At 36.2% G+C, this 15,287-nt stretch overlaps 2 protein-coding genes and 1 long non-coding RNA gene across 3 annotated transcripts in view; 2 read left to right on the forward strand and 1 right to left on the reverse strand.

The window, feature by feature from the left end:
• The first annotated feature begins 6,628 nt into the window (after positions 1-6,628).
• On the forward strand, positions 6,629-8,985 carry LOC107220768 (omega-conotoxin-like protein 1). The gene is made up of 3 exons (XM_015659491.2): positions 6,629-6,752; positions 7,917-8,102; positions 8,735-8,985. Exons 2-3 carry the CDS (start codon positions 7,953-7,955, stop codon positions 8,873-8,875), a joined length of 291 nt encoding a protein of 96 aa, XP_015514977.2. The 5' UTR covers positions 6,629-6,752; positions 7,917-7,952; the 3' UTR covers positions 8,876-8,985.
• A 1,239-nt stretch (positions 8,986-10,224) lies between these two features.
• On the forward strand, positions 10,225-13,108 carry LOC107220765 (omega-conotoxin-like protein 1). The gene is made up of 4 exons (XM_046745347.1): positions 10,225-10,378; positions 11,326-11,478; positions 12,250-12,396; positions 12,784-13,108. Exons 2-4 carry the CDS (start codon positions 11,356-11,358, stop codon positions 12,889-12,891), a joined length of 378 nt encoding a protein of 125 aa, XP_046601303.1. The 5' UTR covers positions 10,225-10,378; positions 11,326-11,355; the 3' UTR covers positions 12,892-13,108.
• Positions 13,109-13,751: 643 nt separating this feature from the next.
• The window catches only part of LOC124295276, a 214,209-nt gene continuing 212,673 nt past the window's right edge, over positions 13,752-15,287 (reverse strand). The window contains exon 7 of the long non-coding RNA XR_006905174.1: positions 13,752-13,851. This is a non-coding gene — a long non-coding RNA (uncharacterized LOC124295276). The remainder of the gene's footprint in view (positions 13,852-15,287) is intronic.

A 15,287-nucleotide genomic window follows, 5' to 3' on the forward strand; every position in this document is an offset into this window, starting at 1 on the left:
TGAAAATTTCAAGTTTTTATGCGATGGTCATTGACTAGCAGGTATGTTGTTTGATTGGTCATTGACCATTGACGTGTTTAGTTGGGACGGTCTTTAAAAGTACGATGAAATAGATTATTATCGAAGGTTGAACATCACGATGAATTCTTTGATCAAAAAGAATTACTTGAATACATCAATGACACGTTGAGAAAGTTTTCGATTAAAAAAAATGCCAAATACGTGATGAGAAACGTCAGAGGAATGATAAAAACAATAAGAAAGAATATAAGAGCCATACATACATATATATATACATGTATCATATACAGTTATATCCTGTGTTACCTGTGTAAGAAAAAAAATTTGTACACAAGAGGGATGTGGCGAAGAAGTGCATAAAGATTGCATGTGGCTGCGGTTTGATGGTGAAAAATAAGAGGACGTGGCTTAGAGGAGGGGGTTGTGGAGGGATGACGTCGTAGAAACGATACGGCCCTCTCAAGTTGAATCAAATCTTCGCCGCGTGAATAGGGAAGGATTGTTGCGGTGATAAAAGTAAAAGTAAAAATAATAATAAAAGTAAAACGTCAGGTGAAAGAAAATAGAGGAGGAGGCGGAGGAGGACGAAGAGACTTGACGGAGTTTCGTCTTTCGTCGAGAGCTTGCGAGATTTTCGTGTCCTATCGTAAAAATAAAAACGGACCAACGGACGTGGCACGCGAGACGATCGGATGTTTCAGGTATAAAAGAAACACACCCTCCGCATCTCTCGCAACGTCCTCGTAAAGACTTGTCATATAATTTTCTCGTTCTTCTCTTATTTCGCCACTCTCGGCGATTCGATCGACGTGCAAAATAAACGAGAATATAAAAAAAAAGAAAAGGGATAACCACGATAAGACGAAAGAAAAAAATAAAAACACACACACGCAAATCAACGAATTCATTTCACACGACGAGAAGAAGCATTCCCTAAAAAAATTATCAAGCAATGTTTTGTTTAAAAAATTTACTGACAACTTTTGGGCATTGTTGTTATTCAAATTTCATTTGACTTACACGACTCGAATTCTCTACCCTTGAATTACGAGGAATACCGAGAGGCGAAGAATCGAGAATGAAAGAAAGAAAGAAAGAAAGAAAGGAAAAGCCAGGGATGTATGATGATAAATTTTATTATCCCATTACATCGCCCATAGAAAATGATCGCCGCTGTCTCAATTTTGGCGGCAGCGTTGTTGGTGGAGGGCGGTGGTGGGGGTGTGAAAAGGATCGTTTTGCGATTTTCTTGCTGATCGAAAGACATCAAGGGGTCAGGTTTTAAGGGGTGGTAGAAAATTCACGATTCCCGCTCGTAAAAACCAAAAACAGATTCGCCGCGTCCTGAAACGTCGGTCAAAAGAACGTTGCCGGATGAATCCTGGGATAAAGTGAGAAGGCTAAGGTTGATTCTCTCTTTTTCGGAGTCGGAGATGAATCTCGGGAATTTCTGTGTGTGTGTGTGTGTGTGTGTAGAACCACGAGTACATTTCACCGGCTTAAACCGCCTGTCACGGACAAGGTTCTTTCTCCCCTTTTTTCCCCCTCGCGACCCAACAACCCCGTGGTGGAAAAAGACATTTAAGAATTTGCCACTACAAAGGTTATTTCGAGAAATAAAGTGCGGGTTTTAGTGTCGAGGAGAGGGAGGGGGAGGAGGACTTGGGAGGGGATGAGATGAGAGGAGATGAGACGAGACGAGACGACGATGACACCGTTTTCAGAATACACGTGGGGTGGGCCTCGAGGGTTTTTTTTTTTTTTTTTGGGGGGGGTGCGGTAAACTTCTCTTATCGTCACTAGAACAAGAAATCGCTTGCTCTTTATAACGCCGCGATTCGCGTCGATTTTTGTATCTTGACTATTCGTCTGATCATTTTATTCGAGTCGTTTCTGCAAACGTTGTAAAAATGTGTGCCGAAAGATGCGGAGAGAATCGTCAAGTTAAAATCTGCCGTGTCAATTTTTTGTTTCCCTTTTTTTAATCCGTATTGAAAAAGCCTGAAATTCGATTTTTTCATCAGCTTGCAATGTTCCAATTTTCCGTTATCTCAGAGTAGCATGAAATTTACAACAGATTCTTATGATTTTTTTTTTTTTTAACGCGTAAATCCAGGCGGTCTTGATATTCCGAAAGCGTATAATTCCGAATTATTTGGCGGCGAAAGTTGAAGTGAAGAATTGAAACTTTGAAGAAACGACCAAGTTTCGAATGATCGGAAACCCGACGGCTGAAAGTTTGACACTTCGTCAAAATTTGATTTATTTTCACCGAGTTTGACCAGAAAAAAGTTTGAAATTCTCCGCCCTTCTTTTGCGTAATCGTATCCCCAGCCTGAGTCCCTTTTATCCCATTTTCATTTTTATTCCGTTTCTCAACTTCGCCGTGCCATCTTCTTCTCGCGTTTAACGGTCAACGTTTATTATACTTGTAACTGTTCCCTCGCCTACAAAACGACAAAGCTGTCATATGTCTCTCGCATTATGCGCTCCGCCGGCATTCCCGTGGCTCTAAAAAGTTGGAATTACTATACGAAGTGGTTTCGCCGCATTCTAACCGCGAGATGTTATTATAACAATATACCCTGCATCAACTCAAGAGAAATCAAACTTAGCAAAGCAAACCGCAAAAATCATCGTAATTTTCTTTTCAATTAAAATATTTATAACAAATGGGTGAGAATAATCTAGGTATCATTTTATGTGTCGGTACAAGAAAAAATATAAAAATCTTTTTACTTCAAATTCTATAAAGAAATTGAGAATTTTCATCTGTCTCCCAAAGTTTACTTTGATCTTTCCTAAGCTGAACAGTCAAATGTTTTTTTTTTTTTAATATTTACTTTCATCTGGAAATGTAGAAGACTTGAGCTTGAGTTTTTTGACCAAGGAAAATAAATCCCGCTAAAAGTCTTCTCAACTTTTTTTTTTCTTCCTTCAGTTTCCATTTTTTCGTATAAGGAAATACGCATTCTTATTCTGTCTTTTTTTTTCTCATCTTTTTAGATTTTCTCTGCACGATCGTGTGTAATAAGAGAAGTGGAAAAAGAGAGGAAAGTTTTAAGGGAGGTAAGAAAAAAAAAAAAAAATAAATGAATAAAAATAAAAAGTAAATAAAAATAAAACTTTTCGCCGAGTGTTGTATCGTCTGGGAATCGTATAAGGAGGGAACGAAACGAGAAACGAGGATTTCCCAAACCCCGAACACCGTTGCAAGCAATATAATGTTTACCTGCGGCGATAAAATAAGACGCCCGTCAAGAGTTAGTAGTTACATCTGACTGAGTTGGAACAGGGGAATGAGGATGAGGAGAAGGACAATGAAACGAAAGAGCAGCAAAGCAAATAGACAGAGTATCTGACTAGTTCGGTGAGGGAGGGGGGAGGACGTGTGACAATTGTATAACAAATCAACCGGGCGATATTGCCTTTCGCCGTACATATTGCGAGTAAGGACATTCGCCCGGGACTTCCATTTTTCGGGATCTCTTTTGTCGATTTCGAATAAGAAAAAGTAGAGAGAAGAGGTAAAACGAGAGAAAAAAAAAAACAGCGGTGATTTTTTTTTCAACCACTTTACAAAACTTTTCTGAGAGAAAAATTATCTACGACGGATGAAACAAGTCGGAGAAACGGTGGTTTTTTTTTTTTTTTGCGATACTTTTCATCGTTACGAAAAGTTACGAGTCTGTCGGTACGTCCGACAAACTTTCGCGATGATTTCGAAAACGGTCGAGTGAAAAATCTGTAACTCATAGGACTTGGCAGCCTAATGAAAGAGCTTTGAAAGCAAAATTACGAAACAAAGTAATTTCTAAGAAACAAAGGATTTGTAAATTTTTTTTTTTTTTGTTTCAAATATAAATATACAAACTCGGTAAAACTTGATCGTTTATTTAGAAAAAGTATATTTTTGTTGGTTATTTTTCATGCCCATCATTTGATTGTAAAATCCTGCAAGTTTCGAATTTTTTTATCCAGCCGTTTTCGACATCTTCCGATTCCAGAGATTCGAAAACGCAACGATTTGTTGAAGTTTGAAGAAAAGTGATTTCAGAAACCGAAAGCAATACGAAAATTCATCAAAAAAGGAAAACGAAAATTAATTGAAATTGTAATAATTCGTGAAAGATGAAGAAAAATTGAAGCCGATGTGGACCGTTGTTTTTTTTTTTTTACGAAGTTACATGGGAGTAAATTTACACACGTTATACAAGATGCTGTTGTATTTTCATCTCAAGTTTGTTTTTCGTCTGACTCGAGCGGCTGCGTAGTACCAGCATTACATACGTGCATATATATATATACATATATGCATGTATATAAAGAGTACAACGTTTGATAAATAAAAACAAATTCAAAGATAAGCTTTAATTACGCGTGTATAATATTGTAGACTTCATAATTGCCGCACTTTATCGTATATTGTAAATGTATGTATTCGTGTAGATAAAATATGCATAGTATGCCTGTGTATTGCAATGGATGGGTGAAATAAGTTAATAAGGCGTGATGTATGAGCGTAGAAAGATGAGAGAAAAAAAAAAAAATTTACGCAAGCACACCGAGACGAATTACGATTCAAAAACAGATGTCATTGAGAGCAAGAAAAAACTGATACATTATATAAGACACAAGACTTACGATTATTCGGTAACGGATATATTTTTAAAGAAGAATTTTAATGCGGAAAAAAATTATTCCTTCGTTGATGTGTTTAGCACGAAAACAATAAGATTCTAAAATCAATAGTGAAGGTGAATAAATAAGAATGGATGGAACAAATAAAATAACGAACGAATAAAATACGTTAACTGTGAGATTAAAATAACAAGAAATCGAATCATCGCCTTGTCGCAATTCTTTTATAACTCATTTTACCCACAAGTCTACTCTGTAAACTGTTAATGTAGGTATACAACAATAAAATCAATCGGAATACAAAGAGATTGGATTGAGAAGGGGGGAAAATATCCTGAGAATTTCCGTGTCACTGGTTTTTAATTCAAACAATGAATAATTCTCACGTATTGTATGTATATTAGTACATAACGCAACAAGTGCAGCGTTTACACCTTGGGGAATTTTACACGCGAGGTTCTCGATGTTATACGCAGTTTTTAATTGATAACGTTACGCGTTGCGTTGATTACATCGTTGCTTTTATATCATCAATTTTTTGAAACGATTTTTTTTTTTTTTAATTTCTTCATCTATGACACATGCATAAAGTATTTCTCTACAGTAACTTGGACAATGAGAGGGAAGAAAAAAAATGCAATTCTCGAAGTTCAGACGCAAACAAAAACTTTGCGTTGCATTGTTTCTCACAAGACATTAAATAATCAGATATATGTACGATAAATAAAATATTCAAATGTACTGAAAATTTTTATTTCATATACGTATAAAGTCGAAATGGTGGAGAGCAATAAATATGTGATATGTAATCCGTGTACGTCGGGTAAATAAATGTTACAGCTCCTGGAACTCCCGGGTCAAATGTTAAAATAAAAATCGACTAACCGCGGTTCGCAGTCAGTTGATATGGTAAATAATACAACATGTTTCGTGACCATTGGCAATCAAACCAATATATCTCACAACGTTCTAAGAAATTTCCTGTTGCGTCGATGTGTGTATTTTCAAAAAAATTTCAATCCGACTCGAAGGATGATAGAAATGATATTGTATATAGTTTGTTGTTCGTGGAACAGCAGATAAGATACCGAAAGTTTTGACAAAATATTATCCAACTCTGGAACTCCGGTATTATACGAAATCAGTATTACAAAGATATTTGAAACGAAAAATAGACGAACGAAGAAATCGCATCTAATTAGGAAGATCAACGTCGGACATCTTCGAAATTTTTAATCAAGTGTTCCGATTAAATACACGACATGTAAATCAGGTAAAAATTAAACAACTTACAATTCCTCGTCTTCTCGAAGCAAGATCACGTCGCACAATACGACTGAAATATCACCAAGTTACCAGCCTGAAAAATAAAATAAATAAAAAAAAAGTTAGCTTGATACAAATATGCAGAAAGATTTTCATTTCTCATATTACAAGTAATTAAGCAAATCTCTGAAACTAGGTAAGTATGTAAAAAAAAAAAAACATCCCGAATTAATTCTCTCGACGAGCAAGGCTTGAGCTTAAAAATGAAAACAATTGTGAAAAATCTAGAGAAGAAATTGCGGACATTTGTTTCGTGCGACAATTTCTTGGATCTGTGGTTCTGTAATGATTTATATTGCACGCTTGGATTAAATTCCTTGTAATCATCGGAACGGGTGGAAAAATTTGCGAAACTTGTCGATAACATTGAACGAGAATAATTGTATTTAATGACAGTTGGACATCAAAGGCATGGAAGAGAAAAAAGAATTTGTGGAAAAAAGAAAAAAGAAAAAAAAAAAGAAAAAATGACGACAGTCTTTTTCCTAGAATCTTGCCGTTTCTGGAAAGACGTTGAAATTTTTCTCTAATAGTGGTTCTAATCGCCTCGCAGTCGCTTTGACCCGTGTTCTCCGTCTCCGTTTGTGTCACATGTACGCAGAGACACACGATTATGGAAACTATCGCCGTTACGATGGGGGAACCAAACTGACGATGAGACTATAAGTAGGTCAAGATCCGTGTCGAGGAGTCAGTACGACTTCATTAGCGACCAGAAGAAGTTCGCCCGAGGTATAAACGGATAAGAATTTATCGTTGAAACCGTGAGTAACTTTCGCTGTCGATTTATATTCTCGGAATTCGACAGAGGTAAAAGGGGGGAAGGTGAAATCTGTTCAAAATTTATGGTGAAGAATTTTTTCAAAGAATCATCGAACCGTACGATGATAATTGTTCAATGCGATGACGTTAAGCGTCGTTTATCTAGTTTCTTTTTTTTTCAACATCAAAATTTTTAAAAGATTCGAATTCGTTCGGACAATTTACGATGTTAAAAAATTCTTGTGCCAATTTGTACATATAACCGGTGCGATTAGTTTTTTATTAATCTTGCACCGATTCACGTTCAGATGTGAATAAAGAATTGACGTGAAAAATTTTGGAAAATAGAGATTGTGCAAAAATACGACATCAGTTTTGTTTCTCTACGTTACGCAATGGTAAATAAATTACGCGCAGCGTTGTGTAAATTCCAAGAAATCAGAGGCTAAGAGAGGTCAAGTTATACTTGGTCTGTTTTCAATTTTTATTATCTCTATAACGTGGGCAGAATTTAGCAGATAAATTTACGAGTAAATAATAATTCACTGAATAGCGAAGGCTGGGTGCGAGTCATTATTTTAAATTTTATTTTATTTTTTTATTCACGATTAATTCTCGCCTTGTGTGTTATACACTCAGTTACCTATTCTTTCATTCCCATTCGCCACGTATATATAACACAATGGGACTGGGAAAAACCTTGGAAGCGCGGACATGTTTCGATTCACAAGTGATTCACACACTATACAATCATTAACTTGGAATTAGTTTCACGTCACTTCTCTCTCACTCTCGCTGTCAATGTTTTAAAAGGAATATAGCAGATATGACATCATTCCTATATCTTATACGTTCGTTATAAATTTCCGCGTTTATAAGGCATAAAACCTGTGCAGAGTCTTGCACAGATTTGCTGTTTTTTTTTTCAATTAAATTCATTTCTCTCCAATTATGATGTAGTAAAATTGAAGTAATCGAGGAATTCTGAAAAAAAGGAGTGCAGAAAAAAAAATTACCATTGGTTGAATTTCCAGATTTGATGTGAATTGAGATATTTTATGCACGAATCAACGAGAGCTTTGGTGAAAAAGTGAAATCGTGAACGTAAGCATAACGTTGTTTTTTTCTTCTCTTGCAGTTATAAAGCGACCGTTTTCACGTTACAGAAAGAAGAAAACAAAAAAAAAAGGCAAATATCAACCATGTCGAAGCTTCTGTTTTTCGTATGCATCGTTATGCTGGTCGGAACCGTAATCTCGGCGACCACGAGTTACGGAAATATGAGGTACTCAAGCTCCATGACCGTACCTAGATCCACGCAAGGAACAGCATGCGGCCGTCACGGCGACTCTGTGAGTTGATAACAACAACGTAAATTATAAGAACAACGACACGAATACGACAAGCGATTTATTAAAAATATAAAATATAGCTGTTACGAATGGAGAAACCAAGAAACTAGAATTATAACAACAACAATAATAACGACAAAATATCTTATTCGTTTCACATATGAGGAATTCCATGCGAGCCGAACCGCAATTTTTGATTTTGTTCAAAAATTTTTCTCCAATTGTCCCAACTCTGAAAAAGTAGCCTGAAGTTTTTTACATTTTTTTTTTATTCAACTTTGTTATCTACTTTTGTCTCTCTCTCTTTCTCTCTTTCTGTATCGATTGTGTCTTTATTTTTAAGTCGAATCAATGAAACGTAAGCATCGCATATTTAACTATTCGTTTTTGTTAATTGTTAAGGGAGGGGAAAAAAAGATAGGCGAAACAAATGAAAAAACATAGGTACTCAATTCTTTGTCTGTATAATCTTTGTGTATAATTGGTTTCCGGGTCTTTTTTTGTTTTTTGTTTTTTTTCTACATTTCTTCACTGTTGCGAATATCTTTTGATTTTTCCGATCACGTTTCGGGCAACGTACAAGCAAGGATAAAAACCGATCTGTATCGTAATTGAAAAAAATTAAATTTCAGTGCGTCGGCAGAAACGCCAAGCAGTGCTGCAGCGGTACAAGTTGCCATCCATACGCGGGGAGATGCCAAGCAAGAATAACCGAAGCAGATCTGGCCGAAGCCAGATTCAAGATTCTTGGAACCAGAGAGAAGGCCCAATAACCTGACACGAATAATTGTTTGAAAAATGTACTTCCGTAAATTTCAGTAATGTAACGTAATAAACACAAAACGATGAAAATTAAGCACAAATATAAGGCATACGTATTGTACGCGGACTTGTTTAATTTACACCCTTTATGTATAAATTTGCATACGTATAATACGTGTAACCGGCGATGCTGTGGAGGATGGACCGGTTTTTTGTTTTTTTTTTTTCAATTTTAAACGGGGACGTACGTTTTTGTTTCAACTCAAATATTCTTTATTCGAAAATGTGCAATTTTCTCGGGAAGTTTTTTTTTTCTTTCTATACAGTGAATAGTTTGTGAATTGCAACAAAAAATGAAATTCCGCGAGACACGGGAAGGTGGATTCAAAAGGATTGTTATTGGAATCGCTATGCACGCGTTAGTAATTCTATTCTCCGTGTCTCAACCTCCTCGTCTCCTGCGGAATTTGTTTTTTCGCTACATCTCACGAACTATTCGCTTTATAAAAAAAATTTCCCGACAAAGTTGTACATTAAATTTTCGAATAACGAATTTTTGAGTTGAAACAAAAATGTATGATTCAATTTAAAAAAAAAAAAAAACAGGTCCGTACTTCACAGCATCTCCAGTTACGATGCTGGGTCGCTGGAAATAAAATTCTTAACGCGTCCCTTTCGAGCCATACAACTATTGAGGGACGCATTTTCCAATTGAACCGTTGGATCGACTGAAAACGTAACGCGTATTTCAAATTGGGACACCCTATGTACAGTGAAGAATGAAAATGCATGGATCGAAGATGAGAAACCAAAACAATACAGAAATTGAATCGCAAAAAAACCCCGAGTTTTGCTTCCTCCGGAGAAATTCCTGATAAGAATTTCCTACGTTTTATTTTATTTTTATCTTAATTTTCCCCCGAGTCGATAACGCGGCAATAAGTGAAATTCGTTGCTCAAAAAAAGGCGGAAAATAATAAATGAATGGAGATGAAAAATAAAACAGAATAAATGAAATTATTAAAAACGTGATTATGTTCGTGATTACGAGAAGACAAATTATAACGATAAACATTGTTTCGAATTTATTAAGCGACCGACACTAGAAATCATCTGTACAGAAATAAGCGATTATCATGATTTTCAACAGAAATTTTATCCAATTAAACCAGTTAGAGAAAATTATATCATAGAAGATTATTACTTAAAATTAGTTACTATCAGAGCGATGTCTGCCGCCGTTTGAGTTTGTTGCATTCGTGCAGACACAATTTACGGTTACGATTCTTAATTTCCACTTTGTTATGCGGCCTGTGTACGCGTTAGGCACGTCAGAATCAACACTTGTTCACTCCGTCCACACGATGAACCGACAGGTCGCCTTTGTGTTGGAGAAACCCGAGAGGCTATAAGTAGGCTAAGACCGGCGGTCGAGAAGTCAGTGCGACTTAATTTGTAACGAGAAGAACATCGGGAGGTGAAAAAAATAAGGAGAATAACTCAGCGCAGAAACTGTGAGTAATAATAATTTTAGATTTTTATTATCCTGAAAGGAATCGAGTGAAATGCGTGCAAAGAAAAGGCTGAAAAAAAAGGGAATCAAAAATGTATTGCTTACCAAGAAATTTCGATTTTTACAAGTGAAACATTTACACGTCTCTGTGTCAAAAATTACAGATAGAAGAATGTTTAAAATAAAAATTTTCAAACTCTACGCAACGTCGTTGAAATGCGGGGACGTAAGATCCTGGAAAAGATCGAGGAATTGTTTCGTTTTCAACATTCATTCGATTGGATTATTTTTGTGAGCGAAAAAAAAAAAATTCCACCAACTACGATCTGTTATCCTCAATTTTCTTTCTCGTCTCGGATCTTGGTTGATTAACAATCTGCACGGCAACGTTAAGTATAATGACCGTTGATATCGCAAGAGCAAAATACGAGTCATTTTTTATTCCTTTCTACCGTCGTTAAGCATATTTTTTCATTCTTTCGTTGTGCCTCAAGCTTTACTCAACAGCTGGAATTTCCGTGGCAAGAGTGAAAAAATCTTGAACAACGGCACGTTTCGATTCGAGCGACTCTCTCGTTGATTCACTCGCAATTAGCTTCGCTTTAACTTTCTTTCTTTCTCTCACCGTTTCTCTTCCTATCTTCCAAGTGGAATAACACCGACTGTAAGATTCTCGTATCTCACACTTCGTGAAACTTCGGAACGAACAAGTAAGCAGCATTGGTTGTAAAAAAAAAAAAAAAAAAAAAAAAAAAAAAAAAAAAAAAAAAAAAAATGCAATCACAATAACCACGAAGAGTGTTCGTTTAATTGGATTGATAAAATTATACAATCAACGGATCCTCTGAGAATCCGTAATATCAATACTTGAGAGAATCGTGCGAAATGAAGTGTATTTTTTTTTTTTTCACCTCACTTCTTCATTACACCCGATCGTTTTTGTTGCAGATAAGAAAGAGAAGCGCGTAGTAACCAAGAATGTCGAAGCTGCTTTTCTACGTCTGCGTCGTCGGTCTGCTAGTCGGAACCGTTATATCGGCGTCGACTGGCGAAAGACCGACAAGCGTTGCTGGGCCAACATGCAAGAGTCACGGCGACCCGGTCGGTTCATGATAATAATTATATTAATAATAATAATAATTACAGCAACAATGATACGAGGGTGAATAACGAACGGCGCGATAACAACGAAGATAACCTGCACAATCGTTTCGTATCGAAAGTCAGAAAAGCAATAAAATTAGTAAAAACAAAAAAAAATGTTCAATCAAAAAGCAAGCTAAAATGACAAGCCTTTTGCATGCCGCTATTAATATATCATATTATTTAATACCAATGATTGCTTTTGCTGTATTTATTTTTTGCTTTTGCATTACTAGTTCGTTTCTACTGCAGTCGTTAATTGGGATCAGTTTTTTTTTTTTTTTTTTTTTTTCAATTAAGTTGTATGATTTTCTTGGAATTATCACCGATTTCTCTCGTGTTTCTTTTTTTTTTATTTTTTAACAACGTATCGTCTCGTAAAACGATCGGTTGAAAACTTTCCATCTCGATCGAGTACTGATTCAAGTATCTTGTAAATTATTATATCTTTCTCTTTCTCGAATTTCTTCGATTTTCTCCACATCTTGATCAAATCCTCGGCATGCAGTCGTGTAATTGTATAATGCAATTTGTTTTCTCTGTTTCGTGCAAGCTGTATCAATACATTTCATTTCCAGAAATAAGCGACATTTCTATTCGATCAATTTTTTCCGCTCTCCATAATTTATTGTAAGAATAATTCAGCTAGCTCTGCCTTTTGGCTGAGGGTGAATAAAAATAATCAGACTTTGAAGTAAGAAAATAAATTATTATTTGGCTGAGATTCAGTGCCTTGTGGTGGAAGAATGCTGTCCGAATTTATGGTGCATGACTTACGCTGGGAAATGCGTGAGCAAACAGAGCCCAGGTTGGAGGGAAGCAAATTCGACAACACCAACATCAACGATGGAAAACGAGGGTCCGAAAATGGACTCATAAGCTTCGATTTGGAAGCTTTTATTCATAGAAAATAAGAAAGAGAAAGAGAAAAAAATTACAAAAAATATAAAGAAACCGAAGGAGAGAACCGCTTGCGGCATCATTTCATATAGGTATAACAAATTCATGCATTGAATTTTTCTTTTTCTTTTTTTTGGCAATTTAATTCACATATACTAAAACATCACATCATTAGGAAAAAAAAAAAAAAGAATTAACAAACGAATGACAATGAGTGGAATGAATATGAAAACGGATCATTGTAACGATGGTGTTAAGTTGTTGTCGCTTTTTTGCCACTGCTTCAAATTCAATAAACCAATAAACGAAAATCTGTCCATTTGTAAATCGTTGTAATATGATGAAAAATATATCTGATTTCAGTGCAACACGCAGAACGAGTGCTGCGCAAATACAAGGTGTAACAAGTACGCGCACAGGTGTCAAGTGATCATAACCGAAGCAGATCTGACAAAGAAGAAACAAAATTAATCGTTCAACGTTGTACGTGAATAATAACGACTTTCACGATTCGTTATGCGTGCTTGTACAATCATTCTTCACAAGTACACGAACGTTGATACAATGCGACGGGAAAGAATTATGCATTCGAATAAACATCTGTAGCATGTATATTATTACCTACTTTTATGCTTTGTACTAACTTTATTGTATCATGCGTCTAACGAATAAAATTTATGATAAATAATGGGTCAAGTCTAATCACGGAAACGAATCGATGACATACGTTCCGCGGAATTAAAGAGAAGAATCGAAACGGAGAATTAGGAAAAATGTCGACTTGTACTTTGCGAATGCGAAATGTGAAATGCGTTTTATTAGCTCTGTGAACACAGGCGTTCGTTCAAAATTTATAGACACGTCAATTTTAATGTTAGGAATGTGTGTTACGTATCTTGTGTGTGTGTGTGAAAAAACCCGTTCTTTCGATTGCCGTTGTCAGCTAAGGAGAAGAAGAAAAAAATTTTTAAACCCACAGGACGAAAATCACAAATTTTCAATTAAATTGTCTTGTCAAAGCAAATGCGGCGCCAACTTTTTTTCTGAGTAGACTTTTCGATTACGTATTTGAAATTCGAGTTTTGAAATCGTAGAAATCCACGTAGACAGATTAATGGAAATACATTTTCTGACACGATATATTCGTGCTAGATGATATTCTAATTTATAGATGAGGAAAATTTCTGATTCCGTTATTACGTTTGAAATGATAAATGATTATAATTTGTATCGCGACTAACGAACCATCTTTGTGCCAATATAATAGACGATTCTCTAATATATTTCCTGTTGCGATAATGTGTTTGTTTTTAAATTTTTTCTCGAGTTGGGATACGATCAGAATAATGGTCCATTACCTCATATTTCCGCCTCTCCTCGATGAAAGATGACGTAACACAAGCACGGCGGAAAGGTCACCAAAACACGATCCTGAAAAATAAAATAATGGGACGCCTTAGCTTGATACGAATTCACAAAGGTGTTGATTTTTTATTTTACAAAGATTCGTGTAAATCTTTGAAACGCTTGTAAGGAAAAACAATGAATAAAAAGAAGTGAGAATTAATTAATGCAAATAAAGTTTATCACTGTTATACGTACGGAGAAAATCTCAATTGCGTTTATAAAGAATCGATATCGTCGAAAGAAGCGAAAGGTAATTCCTTCGTAAAAATCCCATTTGTATTTCGTTAATAATTAACGGGGGGGGGGGCATGACGATTGAATTAAAAAAAAAAAAACAAGAAAAACAAAGAAAAAAAGAAAGTAAGCTTCGCATCGCGTACAACAATTGTATAATTACTGTTGTAAATTGTTCAACGATCGCGTCTTCTTCTCGAGGGTTGACGGGGGTCGGCGTCGCGTTGCTTGGGGGGGTTCTTTGCGTGTTCCGGAAGTGAGGTGTTAGCGCAGGAAACAGGTACGGAAGTGCGTGTGGAAGTTAGGAGGAACGGGTTCAAACCTCCGACTGCAGGACGGCACACGTGACTTACCGTGTATAATAACCAAATTATTAACGCGTTAACTGGGTTAAGAAACTCGCAAAGCTGTGAGAAAAAAGTAAAACAAAAAGTACGAAAAAAAAAAAAAAGCTGGCGGACAAAAAAGTGTCGCCCAAAATTGGCAAACGAAATTGTGGAATTAAGAGTTAAAAAAAGAGACAAAAAAAAACAGTCGAAGGCCCGCTCGCCTTTGACGTCACGCGGAGCTAAGCGATCGACGCAATGTCCACGAGATACGGAGTGTTGCGAGTTTGACTTATCTTTCACCTATCTTTCATAAATTATTAATACCCGCACACCTTGTTGCCATATGGCATTGTACATGTATATATATTTATACAGCTACATGGTGTCCGAATTTAAAAGACGCGTAACGTTCTCAACCGACCTGATTGGTTCGTTCAGTTGGACAATGTCTCGTAAAAAAGTTGTACCATTCGGAAAGAGACGCGTGAAGAATATTTTTTCACGCGGTCCAGCGTCGTAACCGGCGATGCTGTGGAGAATGGAGCAGTATATTCACCGCAACTTTTCACCGTCGTGTTACAAAGGAAACATAAAAATTTTAAACAAATAACGAGAAAAAGAAACGAACACGTATAGAAGAGAATAAAAATACCGATTAATAACCGAGACAATAATTCCGTTTTCTTCGTCATATGCACAAACGTTCAACGTTTTCAGCTACTTTTATTCTCTTTATCGTTACTGAATTCATCTCCCGTTTTGCGAAACCGGAGTTTGCAGTCTTTTATCCACCTGTGACGGGCGCAAAAATTGGTATTAAACCGTACCAGAGATTCTCCTTCTGTCTTTCTCTCTATTTCATTCTCTCTCTCTCTCTTCGTCTGCTGCAGCAATCTC

This window comes from Neodiprion lecontei, chromosome 7 (assembly GCF_021901455.1).
Source record: "Neodiprion lecontei isolate iyNeoLeco1 chromosome 7, iyNeoLeco1.1, whole genome shotgun sequence".
Taxonomy (NCBI): Eukaryota; Metazoa; Arthropoda; class Insecta; order Hymenoptera; family Diprionidae; genus Neodiprion; species Neodiprion lecontei.